The sequence below is a fragment of the Bos taurus genome, chromosome 21 (genome assembly GCF_002263795.3).
Source record: "Bos taurus isolate L1 Dominette 01449 registration number 42190680 breed Hereford chromosome 21, ARS-UCD2.0, whole genome shotgun sequence".
NCBI classification, from domain to species: Eukaryota; Metazoa; Chordata; class Mammalia; order Artiodactyla; family Bovidae; genus Bos; species Bos taurus.
The window spans coordinates 41,668,675-41,683,958 of NC_037348.1; the positions used below are offsets into that span (position 1 = coordinate 41,668,675).

The 15,284-nt window shown below is 40.4% G+C and overlaps 1 protein-coding gene across 3 annotated transcripts in view; it reads left to right on the plus strand.

The window, feature by feature from the left end:
* AP4S1 (adaptor related protein complex 4 subunit sigma 1) overlaps positions 1-15,284 on the plus strand; it is a 48,166-nt gene that overhangs the window by 19,175 nt on the left and 13,707 nt on the right. For all 3 annotated transcript variants that reach the window (XM_059879183.1, XM_024981955.2, NM_001040603.2), the window contains 3 exons: positions 10,624-10,833; positions 13,508-13,594; positions 14,566-14,634. In XM_059879183.1, coding sequence (XP_059735166.1) covers positions 10,696-10,833; positions 13,508-13,594; positions 14,566-14,634 — 294 coding nt within the window. In that variant the 5' untranslated portion in view covers positions 10,624-10,695. The remainder of the gene's footprint in view (positions 1-10,623; positions 10,834-13,507; positions 13,595-14,565; positions 14,635-15,284) is intronic.

A 15,284-nucleotide genomic window follows, 5' to 3' on the forward strand; every position in this document is an offset into this window, starting at 1 on the left:
TTATTATTAACCAGACTCAGGCTGTTCATCAGTGTCCTTTTTTCATCAATGTTTTTCATCAATGTCCTTCTCTGTTCTGTGAGCCCCTGCAGGATACCATATTGCATTGTAGTCATTATCTCCTTAATCTTCTCTGACCTGTGACAGGTCCTCCTGCCTTCTTTGTCCTTCATGATCTTGACTGTTTGGAGGAGTATAACTCAGATATTTTTTAAAACGTCCTCTAATGTGGATTTGTTGTATTTTCTCATCATTAGAATGGGTTATGGGTTTAGGAAAGAATATCACAGAGATGAAGCATTCTCACCATGTCATATGGTGGAGGGATATGCCATCATTGATGATTTAGCCTTCATTACTTGCAGTGTGTGCCAGGTTTTCAACTGTAAAGATACTTTTTTTTCTTTTAAGGCTTTTAGTGAATTTGTTACAATATAGCTTCTATTTTATGTTTTGGTGTTTTGACTGCAAGGCATGTGGGATCTTAGCTCCCCAACCAGGGATTGAACCCACACCCCCTGGATTAGAAGGTGAAGTCTTAACCACTGGACGGCCAGGGAAGTTCCTAAAGTTACTAGTTTCCATTCCCATCTTCTGTGTTTTGAAAGTGAATCACTGGGTTCAGCTCACTCAAATGGATGGGAGATGGGGTGGGGAATTAAGCTCCACCTCCTGCAATCAGATCAGATCAATCGTTCAGTCCTGTCTGACTCTTTGCGACCCCATGAACCGCAGCACGCCAGGCCTCCCTGTCCATCACCAACTCCCGGAGTTCACTCAGACTCATGTCCATCGAGTCAGTGATGCCATCCAGCCATCTCATCCTCTGTCGTCCCCTTCTCCTCCTGCCCCCAATCCCTCCCAGCATCAGAGTCTTTTCCAATGAGTCAACTCTTCCCATGAGGTGGCCAAAGTACTGGAGTTTCAGCTTTAGCATCATTCCTTCCAAAGAAATCCCAGGGCTGATCTCCTTCAGAATGGACTGGTTGGATCTCCTTGCAGTCCAAGGGACTCTCAAGAGTCTTCTCCAACACCACAGTTCAAAAGCATCCATTCTTCAGCACTCAGCCTTCTTCACAGTCCAACTCTCACATCCATACATGACCACAGGAAAAACCATAGCCTTGACTAGATGAACCTTTGTTGGCAAAGTAATGTCTCTGCTTTTGAATATGCTATCTAGGTTGGTCATAACTTTCCTTCCAAGGAGTAAGCGTCTTTTAATTTCAGGCTGCAGTCACCATCTGCAGTGATTTTGGAGCCCAGAAAAATAAAGTCTGACACTGTTTCCACTGTTTCCTCATCCATTTCCCATAAAGTGATGGGACCGGATGCCATGATCTTCGTTTTCTGAATGTTGAGCTTTAAGCCAACTTTTTTACTCTCGACTTTCACCTTCATCAAGAGGCTTTTTAGTTCCTCTTCACTTTCTGCCATAAGGGTGGTGTCATCTGCATATCTGAGATTATTGATATTTCTCTTGGCAATCTTGATTCCAGCTTGTGTTTCTTCCAGTCCAGCGTTTCTCATGATGTACTCTGCATATAAGTTAAATAAACTGGGTGACAATATACAGCCTTGATGTACTCCTTTTCCTATTTGGAACCACTCTGTGGTTCCATGTCCAGTTCTAACTGTTGCTTCCTGACCTGCATACAAATTTCTCAAGAGGCGGGTCAGGTGGTCTGGTATTCCCATCTCTTTCAGAATTTTCCACAGTTTCTTGTGATCCACACAGTCAAAGGCTTTGGCATAGTCAATAAAGCAGAAATAGATGTTTTTCTGGAACTCTCTTGCTTTTTCCATGATCCAGCGGATGTTGGCAATTTGATCTCTGGTTCCTCTGCCTTTTCTAAAACCAGCTTGAACATCAGGAAGTTCACGGTTCACATAGTGCTGAAGCCTGGCTTGGAGAATTTTGAGCATTACTTTACTAGCGTGTGAGATGAGTGCAATTGTGCAGTAGTTTGAGCATTCTTTGGCATTGCCTTTCTTTGGGATTGGAATGAAAACTGCCCTTTTCCAGTCCTGTGGCCACTGCTGAGTTTTCCAAATTTGCTGGCATATTGAGTGCAGCACTTTCACAGCATCATCGTTCAGGATTTGGAATAGCTCAACTGGAATTCCATCACCTCCACTAGCTTTCTTCATAGTGATGCTTTCTAAGGCCCACTTGACTTCACATTCCAGGGTGCCTGGCTCTAGGTCAGTGATCACACCATCGTGATTATCTGGGTCATGAAGATCTTTTTTGTACAATTCTTCTGTGTATTCTTGCCATCTCTTCTTAATATCTTCTGCTTCTGTTAGGTCCATACTATTTCTGTCCTTTATCGAGCCCATCTTTGCATGAAATGTTCCTTTGGTATCTCTGATTTTCTTGAAGAGATCTCTAGTCTTTCCCATTCTGTTGTTTTCCTCTATTTCTTTGCATTGATTGCTGAAGAAGGCTTTCTTAATCTCTTCTTGCTATTCTTTGAAACTCTGCATTCAGATGTTTATATCTTTCCTTTTCTCCTTTGCTTTTCACTTCTCTTCTTTTCACAGCTATTTGTAAGGCCTCCCCAGATAGCCATTTTGCTTTTTTGCATTTCTTTTCCATGGGGATGGTCTTGATCCCTGTATCCTGTACAATGTCACGAACCTCATTCCATAGCTCAGTATCAAAATGTATGTTTGGGATTCTTCTGTCCCATTTATTTAAATCGGTCTGTACTCATGTATGGGGCTTCCTAGGTGGCATAGTGGTAAAGAATGCTCCTGCCGATGCAGGAGATGTGGGTTCAGTTCCTAGGTCAGAAAGATCCCCTGAAGAAGGAAATGGCAACCCACTCCGGTATTCTTGCCTGGAAAATTGCATAGACAGGAGAGCCTGGCGGGCTACAGTCCATGGGGTCACAAAGAGTTGGATGGCTACGACTAAGTGACTGAACTCGCATGCAGGCACTCGTGTATACTTATTTTATACTTTGAGTTATAATCCAGTACTGTTATTTGCTAGTCACATCTTTCTAGTTTTGGCTATTGGAAGCTCTTCCACATTGTCTGATGTATCAGTCTGGCTCTTCTTAGCACGTTTATTGTGATATAATTCACATAGCATAAAGATCATCCATTTACAGTATATTATTCAATTCTTTTAGTGTACTCATATATTTGTGCAACCATCACCATGACCCCACATTTCTCAGAACTCACCCTTCAAGCCTGCATCCCCTGGCAACCCTTTATCTACTTTCTGTCTCTGTAGATTTGCCTGCTCTGGACATTTCATATAAATAGACTGTGTCCTCTTTGTGACAGCTTCTTTCAGTTTAGCATGGTGTTTTTAAGGTTCATCTGTTTGGTATCTTTTTATTTTTGTTTTTTTTGTTGTTGTTGTTGTTTGTTTTATTTCTTGTTTTTGCATGGTTTCTGTCTGGCCTTTTTAATCTTTATTCAGATGTTCCTTCTACATATTTTTAATCATATGGGTATAAATTTGGTGTTCTGCTTTTGTGACTTAACATTATGTTGTCCATATTTTCTCACTCATCTCATAATCTGCATATTTTAATAGTAAAAGGACACCTAGTTAGTATTCATTTAACATGATTCTTAGTTTGTAGTGTCTGGGCTTGTTTCATTTTTCACTACTGTAAATGATATTGCTTTAAACTTTTTCATGCATATGGATTTTTAATTATACCTTAGGATAGATCCCTAAGACTAAAATGCTTGAGTTGAAAAGTAGAATCATTTTCATGATTCTTTTTGTTGCATTCTACCAGGTTACAATATAGAAGACTTACAAGTTAATTGTGGTGGTGTTCATGCCAAGTCATGGCTAACTCTTTGCGACACCATGGACTGCAGCAGGCCAGGCTTCCTTGTCCTTCACTACTCCCAGAGTAGTCCATTGAGTCGGTGATGCCATCCAACTATCTCATCCTCTGCTGCCCCCTTCTCTTCCTTCCTGTAATCTTTACCAGCATCAGGGTGTTTTCCAATTAATAACAAATTAAGAGATCACTTATTATATATATATATATATATATATATACACACACACACACACACACACACACATACATATCTGTCTCCTTATATAACCTTATCAGCACTTTTTTCTAATTTAACACACATAAAGGAAGGAAATAAAAGAAGTCAGCGTGCTAAATATTTTACAAGAACTGTATTATTACTTCATTTAATCCTTGCCACCAATTTGTAAGTTAGTTATTATTCTCAGTTGACAGTGCAAGGACTGAGTGCCAAATGCCCTTGGAGTTATAGCCAAAGGGCAGATACCAGAGATCAAGTGGTAGAAGATTATAGACATTCAAACCATTTCATTAAGACCTGAGCCCAGAGCGGGAAAGGGAGCCAAGTCACTGGGCCAATGGGACAAAGACCCAGGAAGGCCTAAGCTGGATTGGTTCAACAGGAGGTCTCTCTCTTTTTTTGCCAGTGCTGGGTCTTCCTTGCTGTGCACAGGCTCTAACTGCGGTGAGTGAGGGCTGCTCTTTGTTGCAGTGCACCGGTTTCTCATCACAGTGCCTTCTCTTGTGGAGCATGAGCTCTAGATGCGTGGGCTTCACTAGTCGCAGCTGGTGGGCTCTAGAGCGTGGACTCAGTAGTTGTGGCGCGAGGGCTTAGTTGCTCCATGGCATGTGGGATCTTCATGGACCTGGGATCCAACCCATGTCCCTTGCATTGACGGGCAGATTCTTATCCACTGTACCTACAGGAAAGTTCAACAGGAAGTCCTTTTGATGCATTCAAAAATACATCTCTTGGACTTCCCTGCGGTCCAGTAGTTAAGAGTCTGCCTGCCAGTGCAGGGGACACGGGTTCAATCCCTGATCTAGGAACTTCCCACACGCCATGGGGAAATCTGAAGTATAAACTTCAGTTAATAATAACGTATCAATTTCATTAATTGTAACATAAAATTACGACCAATCTAGACAGCATATTAAAAGGCAGAGACATTACTTTGCCAACAAAGGTCCGTCTCATCAAGGTTTTTCCAGTAGTCATGTATGCTGCTGCTGCTGCTGCTAAGACACTTCAGTTGTGTCCGACTCTGTGCGACCCCATAGACGGCAGCCCAATAGGCTCCCCCGTCATGTATGGATGGACTATAAAGAAAGCTGAGCGCCGAAGAATTGATGCTTTTGAACTGTGGTGTTGGAGAAGACTCTTGAGAGTCCCTTGGACTGCAAGGAGATCCAACCAGTCCATCCTAAAGATCAGTCCTGGGTGTTCATTGGAAGGACTGATGTTGAAGCTGAAACTCCAATACTTTGGCCACTTGATGTGAAGAGCTGAATCATTTGAAAAGATCCTGATGCTAGCAAAGATTGAAGGCGGGAGGAGAAGGAGATGACAAAGGATGAGAAGGTTGGATGGCATCACCGACTCAATGGATATGAGTTTGGGTAGACTCTGAGAGTTGGTGATGGACAGAGAGGCTTGGCGTGCTGAAGACCATGGGGTCGCAAAGAGTCGGACACGACTGAGCGACTGAACTGAACTGATGTACCGTACTAACTAAAATGTTGATAATAGGGGAAACTCTTTATGGAGTATATGAGAACACTCTATATGTTGAAATTTTTTGTGTGAATCTAAAACTGTTCTAAAAAATAAAATCTATTTAACTGAAAGACATCAGTGGGCCACAGCTAGCATTTTTTCCTCAATATTTTATTATAATGATATTCAAATATACTGCAAAGTTGAAAAGAATTTCACAGTGATTTCTCATATACTTGCCACTCCATTCTACCATTAATCTTTTACTATTTCATTCATACCTCAGTATCTATGGGGGATTGGTTCCAGGGCTCCCACACATACCAAAATCTGTGAATGCTCAGGTTCCTTATGTAAAATGGTGTCATGTTTGCATACAACCTACACACATCCTTCGTATACTTTAAAATAATTTAAAGTAATCTAGAAATAGCTCTAAATTACTTATAATACCTGATACAATGTAAATGCTACGTAAATAGTTGCCATTGCACAGCATATTCAAGTTTTGTTTTTTGTAACTTACTAGAATTTTTTTCCCAAATACTTTCAATCTGTGGTTGGTTGAATATGTAGATACAGAAACCACAGATCTAGAGGGCCAACTATACTTACTTTATCATACACCTAACTGTCTATCTATCTATCTACCTATCCATTAATTTATCTTAGTTTTTTGGTGTAAATTATAGGGAGTTTCCTGGTGGCCTCGTGGTTAGGGTTGTGGGCTTTCTCTGCAGTAGCTCCGGGTTCAATCCCTGGTCAGGGAACTGAGATCCCTCAAGCCACACAGCATGCCCCCCCAAATAAAGTAAATTATAGACATCAATACATTTCCCCCAAATACCTCAGCATATGTATCATTAACTAGAGTATTAGTTTCTTTTTATGTAAAATTTGTATATAATAAACAGTAAATCTTTACATTTGGTGAGTTTTGAAAAAAATCCATGTCTGTGTAATCCAAACTCCCCACAACTGCATTTTTTTTTTTTACACAATGAAATGTCATGGAAGATAGAGTACAGTCCACAAAATGTGAGCAAGTATTGTTTTACGAACTTCTGCTCGAATATGTATGTACCCGTATATGTAAAATATGTCACAATGTAAAATATATCACAAGAAAGTGAAACTCATTGGTCTGGTAGGGGAACTCAGAATGTAATTGAATAGTGACTATTTAGGGTGACAGATTTTGTAAAATGCAGTGATGGTTTAAAAGAAAAGATAGCCAACATTTTGTGGTTAGCAAGAGAGATTGGGATAGCCAGGAAAGGCTTGTCTCAGGAAAAGGTGATATATTATCATAATGATGTGGGCCCAAACTTACGTAGCATTCACTTGATGCCAACTGCCAAACACTGTTCCAAGAATGTTACATGTACTAACTACTGCTGACAGCCTAGAAGGTCTAATAGTGTTAACATTATTCCCATTGTACTTCAGATTGAGTACGGGAAGATTAAGTAATTTGCCCAGAATCACAAGGCTAATAAGTAGTAGAGCCAGTCAAGTTCTGTCTAGTTAGTTCATGCTTTTGACTATTACACTCTGTGAATACTATATCATTTTGGGGGGTGGAAATTGGCTTTTTAACTTGAGAGATTTTATTTCAGTCACTTTCATGGGGCCAGAAAAAAGTTTTTGTCTGATATTACCTGAGTGTATGTGTGTGTTTTACAATATTGTGATTCTGGGGTACATGGAAAGCATTTAGAGCTCGAAAGGATGTTATTGTTCAGTTGTGAAGTTTCATGTCTGACTCTTTGCAACCCCATGGCTGTAGCCTGCCAGACTCCTCTGTCCATGGGGTTCTCCAGGTAAGAATACTGGACTGGGTTGCCATTTCCTTCTCCAGGAGAGCCATCATCAAATATCATCTTTGTTTCTAGAAAATTCCTGCTCTACTGTTTTCAAGTAGTGAATTGTTTGGTATTTTCCAAATTAATTGTGCAGCAGCTTTAGAAAAGATAATGTTGAGTTGATCATTCCCACAGCTACCTGAAGTTGATGCTTATTAAGCTTAAATGAACATTTAATGACACTAATACACCAAGTGAGATAGAGGCAACATGATAAATTAAAGGCAGCATTATATTATGAGTCAAGAGAGCAGAATTCAGGACTTCACTCTACATCTCAGGTTACTGGTTTTCCCATAAAGGGAGGGCACATCAGAGATGACAGATACAAGGTACGTATGTTGCCACACCCTGCTTCCTAACCCGAAGCTGACATTACTAATTATTCATGACATCGTTTTGTTCAGAACCTGAAAACAGCTTCAGAATCCTTCCCAGCACAGTGCTCGAAGCACTTAGTACAGTTAATCACAGTTGGCACCCAAGTTGAAATGTGTTTATCGTCTTTGGAGATGGCAACTATAAAGATTCTTCCAGTTCTAGCTCCCAGAAATACATCATCAGAAATATAAAAACTGTGCTCAATTCAATATTTACTTCCATCCTTCCAATCTCTCTTCTCTCTAAGCATTGTTTACGTCATGTAGGGGGCTCGTATTCTGCTGTGACTCTACCAGCCTCCCCTAAACTTGGCCTGTAGGCATGCTAGCACCCTCTGGGTAATGTCTTTCCCAGTAAAGTTTCCTTTCTTTATTCTTCCTTGATTTTTCATGTACATTCACACAGGTTCTTGGGTGTAGCATCTCGTAACTTCTTGGCAGTCAGAACCTCTTCCCCAGCCTGTGTGTTGTTGAAGGCAAAGATTATTAAGAGAGGAAGTTCATCCCTGCCCCCTGACCACTCCCAGCACTTGTCTAAGCATATTCCTTCTTATTGCCCTACCCTGGTTTCATAGTTATTTAATCTCCCTCCTCCCTCATAATCAGTAACCAGGGAAGGTGCTTAAGTCATTCATCTTAAGTTCTCAAACATGTACCTGTCTCCGAGTCTCTGCAATGTATATTTTGGTGTTGTACCAAATGTATACATTTGGTGTTATAATACAAATAGTTTACAGTTTTGCTTGTCTACTTTATTACCACTGTGTAATCCTACAGTTGTAAATTGTGTAATTGTTTATGAGCATGCAAAAAAAAAAATGATGTATTTCAGTCTTTAGATACCTTCGGCTACTATTTTCAAATCTTGCGTGCTAATGAGTGTCAGTTCAGCGCGTCCTTGTTGGTCACCCTTTCTCTTGAAGTCAGTGGGAAGAAATGGTGTGCTTACAAGGTAGAAACCAATTTGATCCTTTGGTGTAGCATCTTAGTGGGGTCATTTTACATCTCATTTTACCACTTAATGCAGCTAGGGCATTTAAAGTCAAAGGTTTGGTCATGAGTACCTTTGAGACAATATTTTTTTTTTTTTTTGTCATTTACCCAGCAGTTGGAATCCAGGGTATATTTCTAACTTTTTTAAAGATGGTTTTAAAATAACTTTGCTGAAAGGGAGTAAAAGAAAGGATGGTAATCGTAATTTATTAGTCATCTGCCATAATTTACTGGCAGTCATTTGTAAGGAGAATAAAAGCAGCACTTACTGCCAGATGATTAAATAACACAGAGGATGTTGCAATCCCACCTGCAATAGTGAGTTTATCTTCCTGGAACAGAGAGTGAATGACCGCAGGCCCCCCCGCTCCCCCACCCACCCACCCCACCCGCCGTGGCCCTGCTGTCAAGTCCCCAGCTGAGCCGGTCTAGATGGCATCCTGTTCTATGTGAATGCAGCAGCCCCAAGCTTTGCCAACCTGGATCCGGTTCTAACCTGCTCTTAATGTTTGGAATTGTTTTGAGATAACCACCTGTGTGTCAGGGTTCAGGATACGAGAGATGAGCTGGGAGGGCAAAAATATAATATAAAACTTAGTTCAAGTATTATAATCTGTTGCAACTCTTCTGTAAAATTATTCCAGTTTTTAAAATTTCACTTAAGTACTAACTATGCTTAACCTTAGTCTTTTGCACTGATTTTCAAAGATATTGCAAAATGTGAATATGATATTATGGTATTGGCTTTAGATGAGACAGCTCTGATGCTCGTGATGAAGGAACTGGCCATCGGTCAATATTGTGTGCTTCTGCGCTGATTATTTGGAAAACTAGTTAAGTATAAGAACAATGAACATGAGCTGCATTATAGCTGAGTTGGAAATAAAACCGCGAGCATGAACCCCTAGGAGTAGGAGTGTTAGGGGTCTGTCTTGTCCTCTGAGCTGTGTCTCATCCCTGACACACAGTCATCCAGGGACGCTGGGCGCCATAACATCCACAGAATTCAATTTGCTTGTCTTTGAAATGGGAATGACAGAAGTCCCTGCTGCAGAAAACTGTGAGAACTAAATAATGTATGTAAACTGCTCAGTACAGGACCTTGTAGGACTTGTTGTAGGACCTTGTTTGAGGACTTTGACAAATAATTGATGTTACTGTGGCTCCCAGCACTAACAAAAGAAGAACTTCAGTACAGATCCTATCTCCACTGTCCATAGAATAAAGTTCATATTCCTTAGCATCACTTCTAAAGCCAATTTTATCTTATGTGAGCAGCTCAGCTTCCTATGACCATTCTTCCTGCCCCTTGACCTGCAACCAAAGTGAACTTTCCCAGAGCTTTCATTCCCCTAATTTCTGTGCCCCAGAGTCACTCCCTCTGGGTCATTCTTCAAGGTCTTGCTTAAATGCCCGTCTCTGGGAAGCCGTTCCCAACTCTCCGGTGATGCTCCTTGCCCCTCCCTTTTGTGCACCAGAGAAGTTTGCCTGTCCCAGTAAAACTTACCACTTTGTGATGCTGTTACTTACTTACCTGCCCAGCACCTTCGCTAGGTGTCACGATCGGAATCAGAAATCATTACTTCTTCATCTCCATAATCTCTTTCTGGTGTTTGACACGTAGTTGGCACCCGAGAAGATTGGTGAAACAATGGAATGAATATGAGTAGAAGCACTGTGGATACTCAAAAATGTTTTTGGAGGATAACTAATGAAAATTTATTTATTAAAACCTCACTTAGTTCACAGGAGTGAAGACCAATGTTATCAGAAGACATTTTACTTCTGGTTTATCTGTGGAACACATTTAATACGATTCTTGAGGAATTGGATCTTGTCTTTCTGTTGTTCTTTTTGTCCTTCAGGTTCTGGTTACAGCCACCCCTCGCCATATCTTTTGAATTATACTTGGAAAAATAGTGGCTAGAGGAAAAAAAATGATAAAGTTTTTCCTCATGGTGAATAAACAAGGGCAGACCCGACTTTCTAAGTACTATGAACATGTGGAGATTAATAAGCGTACGCTTCTGGAAACAGAAGTCATCAAGAGCTGTCTCTCTCGATCCAATGAACAAGTAAGTCTGATTCTCTCTTTCATCTCTGCATCCAACTCAGTGTGGCAGATTTGTTATTACTGAGTCTCAAGGGCCATCGTTTTCTTTGAACCCCATTCTTTCAATAGCTATTAGAGAAAATAACAAATGAAGTGAAATGAAGACTGGCGCACAGCTCTCTTTACATCCCCTTAAGGAAAATAAAAGCAAAGAAAACCAGGGAAAGTCTTGGGTTCGTATTTAGGTCAGCATATTTGTCTCATTGCACTATGGAAGTGGCAAATTTACTCCTGCTAATAGACATACCTTCTTTTTTTGTTCATGAGAACTGAGCCCTTGGAACTCTCAGGAGTGCCTGTAGCAGATGGCTTTCTTTAAGCCAAAAGATGATGTCAAATGACCAGGATAGAGGGAGACACTCAAGACCCACTTTGTGCCAGAGGATAATAACATGATTCTCGCGTGGAGTGGGGTGTTTTTTATTCTGCTTATCATTTTTATAAATTTACCACCAACATAAAACTGGAACAAGTAATTTAAAAACAAAACAAACTTGATTTGAACTTGTCTTATTATATAGATGAGAGAAATGAAAGTGGGCAAATGCATGTAAAATAACTAATCGATCCATTCTGCCAAAATTGAGGTTAAATTGAATCATTAAAATAATACTAAATGGAAATTTAAAAAACAGAGCCTACTTTTACAAGGGATTTTAATTGGAGAATTACTTAGTCCATGCCCTAAACTTGGAATCCTTTGGAAATCATGGAGCAAACTAAGGCAAAATCAGAAAGCCTATATAAATCACCCATTAATTTGCCATTTCTCCATTTCACTGACTATGTAGAAAGGCTGCTTGTAGGAACCACTGGTAAGTCATAAAATATTAAGGTACATCAGTACTTAAAAGTGACGCATAGACACTGTGTTTCCCTTGGCTTCTAAATTGATTTTCCAGTTGGAACATCTCAGAGTCCTCTTTGAATTACTGCTTTGGCCTGCCATGGCACACACTGCTTTATGTAGTTGTCAAAAGGAAACTGAAACTATTAAAGAACTGTGTTAATAGCCATAGACTTTAAGTAAGGGTAAACAGACTGAAGAAGCATTTCTGTTTGAATCTTTCTATACAATGCAGGCACTCCACAATTTCAAACATCATTTTCACTGATAGGTTACCCTCTGAAATATATGCTTTGGAATGAGTATACCGTTAGATACTTTTGAAGCATTCTAAATTATCTTAGATCTTAAAGGGAACCCAAAAGTAACACAGTCTCAGCTTCATTTTTATTTTATCCACAAAGGTGCTTTGATACTTTTTTTTTGAATGTCGGAAACTCCTGAGAGGCTTTGAAAAATGTTTCTCAGTTCTTTCAAATAGTAAGTGATTCCTTGAAAGATCTGTCTGAGCAGAATTATACTGGCTCTGCAGTGAACCTAAAGCTGTAGAATGGTCCTGGATTTAATGGTTTTTATCCTAATTGCAAATAAAAGCCTCAAACCCTTCCATTATATAGATTGTCGAATGGCTTCCCATGGAAAAAACGCCATAATCAAAGCTTGCAGCTTCAGGAATTCCCTGGCAGTGCGGTGGTTAGGCAGAGAAGGTAACGGCACCCCACTCCAGTACTCTTGCCTGGAAAATCCCATGGATGGAGGAGCCTGGTGGGCTGTAGTCCATGGGGTCGCTGAGTCAGACATGACTGAGCGACTTCACTTTCACTTTTCACTTTCATGCATTGGAGAAGGAAATGGCACCCCACTGCAGTGTTCTTGCCTGGAGAATCCCAGGGATGGCGGAGCCTGGTAGGCTGTCGTTTATGGGGTCACACAGAGTCAGACACAAATGATGCGACTTAGCAGCAGCAGCAGCAGTGGTTAGTACTCTTCCCTTTCATTGCCATGCCCATGGTTTTGATCCATGGTCAGGGAACTAAGATCCTGCATGCCACACAGTGTGGTCAAAAAAAAAAAAAACCTTGAAGCTTCATTCCCAAGTATATCTGAATGTCATAGAGCAACATATCCCAGTGCAAAAAGTGATACAGTTCTTAATCACGTTTGGTCAAGCAAACCCAAAAGTCTAAAGGAAGGGCAACACTGTACCTTCATCCTGCTGGTTGAATTCCTATCCACCCAGCATCTTCCTCTCCCTCTTTATATAATGACATGAGGGGAGAGATGAATGGGAAGTGAGTTGTTTTCTCCACTAGTCAATAGTGGTAAGTTATTTATTAATTCTTACAAAGCACTATTTACAATGGATGATTTTTGTTTCGTATCTGTCACATAAAAACCACCTTTAAATAATTTTTAAAAAGAGCCTGTGCTGTGCTGTGCTTAGTCGCTCAGCCATGTTCTGACTCTTTGCAAACCCATGGACTGTAGGTCGCTAGGCTTCTCTCTCCATGGAGATTATCCAGACAAGATTCCTAGAATGGGTTGCCATGCCCTCCTCCAGGGGCTATTTCCAACCCAGGGACCTAACTCCTGTCACTTACGTCTCCTGCACCGGCAGGCAGGTTCTTCAGCACTGGTGCTACCTGGAAGCCCCGTGTAACATCACAGTGTTGTATATTTCTAGGAATGTGTTGACAGATACTCAGATCAGAACCTAGAATTATGCACGCCATTTTGAAGACATCCCTGTCAACCTTAGGAATTAATATCTAATTGTGTTTTTGTCTAGTGTTCTTTCATTGAATATAAAGACTTTAAGCTGATATACCGGCAGTATGCAGCTCTCTTCATTGTGGTTGGAGTTAATGACACAGAGGTAAGATAATAGAAGAGCTTATGGAAAATATAAGAAAATTAGGAATAACAGTCTGCTTTTTATTCTGCTTTAAATTGACATGTTCTGCCCCACTTACCTCCATGAGCATCATCTTGACTCTGGAAGGATATTGTTTTGTTTGTTTGTTCTTTGTTTTAAGGGTATTGGGTTTTTGTCAAGGCTGGGAAAGCTATGTGGAAGAGAGAAACTAGGATTTTTCTTGGATTAGATGAGCAGCTTGTGAAGAAGCATGAGACCACAGAATGCCTTCCTGGACCGTAAGCAGTGCCAGTTTCCTGCCCTCGTTCCGTGTGGCACAGGGGGGCCACCAAGCCAAGGGTAGAGGCCAGACAGTTGTGGTGTTCAACCTCGGCTGACATGACAGAAGCCAGAGCAGACTGTGAACATGAACACGCTGCGATTACGTCTCATCAGATGTAGTTCGCCTTTTCAGAAATGTCAGTCTCAGATCAATAGCCCCTGTGGCCATGGAATGCCTGAAAAGGGTGTTTAAGATCTAAAATACTTGGAAAGCTCAGTTGATTGTTTTTCACCCACGCACCAAACTTCGAAACAGTTCCCCATCTTCTACAGATAGAAAAGTGACAACATGAAGACCCTGAAGGAAAAAACCAACTGGCTTTAGCCATTCATTGGTCTTGAAGTCAGGGAGTAAACCTCCAAGTTCTAATCACTAGACTCAATCTAGTTTCAATGCAGCCAGAGTCATCACGGACTTTTCAAAAAATCTTAGAGGTTAAGGTTTTCTACATTTCCCTTGTTGATAAGCTTCTTTTAAACAAATAAGTCCTAGAATTATTCTAAATATTTGTCCATAGGAAGCTACTTTGCTCACATTGTCTGTTTACCAAGCCAATGCTCTAAAACCTGGCTGCTGACAGGGCGGCTCCATGTCTCTTTTTCCCATACGTCACACTGAAATTATTTACACCATTCCTTTTCTATTTCAGAACGAGATGGCAATTTATGAATTCATCCATAACTTTGTGGAAGTTTTAGATGACTACTTCAGCCGAGTGGTAAGTTTAATGACTTAAAACGGTTTTCATCCTTTGCCCAATTTCCAAGAAATAGGCCTGTATAAAAAACATGTGTTAATATAGAGCTTTAATGTGTAAAAGTTAAAAAATCAAATGATACCAGATTTTCTTTACCTTTCCTTCTGGCTCATCCAAAGTGTTAGAAACTATGCTGTGTCTAGATCTCTATACAGAGCCAGTTGTATAAGACTAAGAACCTCTTGTGTCTTTCTCTGTTAAGATATTTTGCTATATACATCGATCCCTTCTTCTTTCTTCTGCGTCCCTTCCTAGGACACCAAGACCCTTGTAGTTTAGGGTTCATTTCCATCAGAACCAGCTCCCCTTAAGGAAAACATGAGTTCCTTTCCAACTGCCCCTTATTTTAACAGTTGTACTGAAATGTAACTTAATGATACACAATGATACACAATTCCCCTTCAAAATTCCCCTTTTTAGTATGTACCCAGAGTTGTGAAACCATCACCACAAAGTTTTAAAATATTTCGCCAAAAAGAAACACCGTACCCATTAGCATTTCTCTCCCACTTATCTACTCCACTTGCTCCAAGCCCCAGATAATCTCCAATCTACTTTCTGTCGCTATAGGTTTGCCTATTCTAGACATTTTATATAAATAGAATTATATG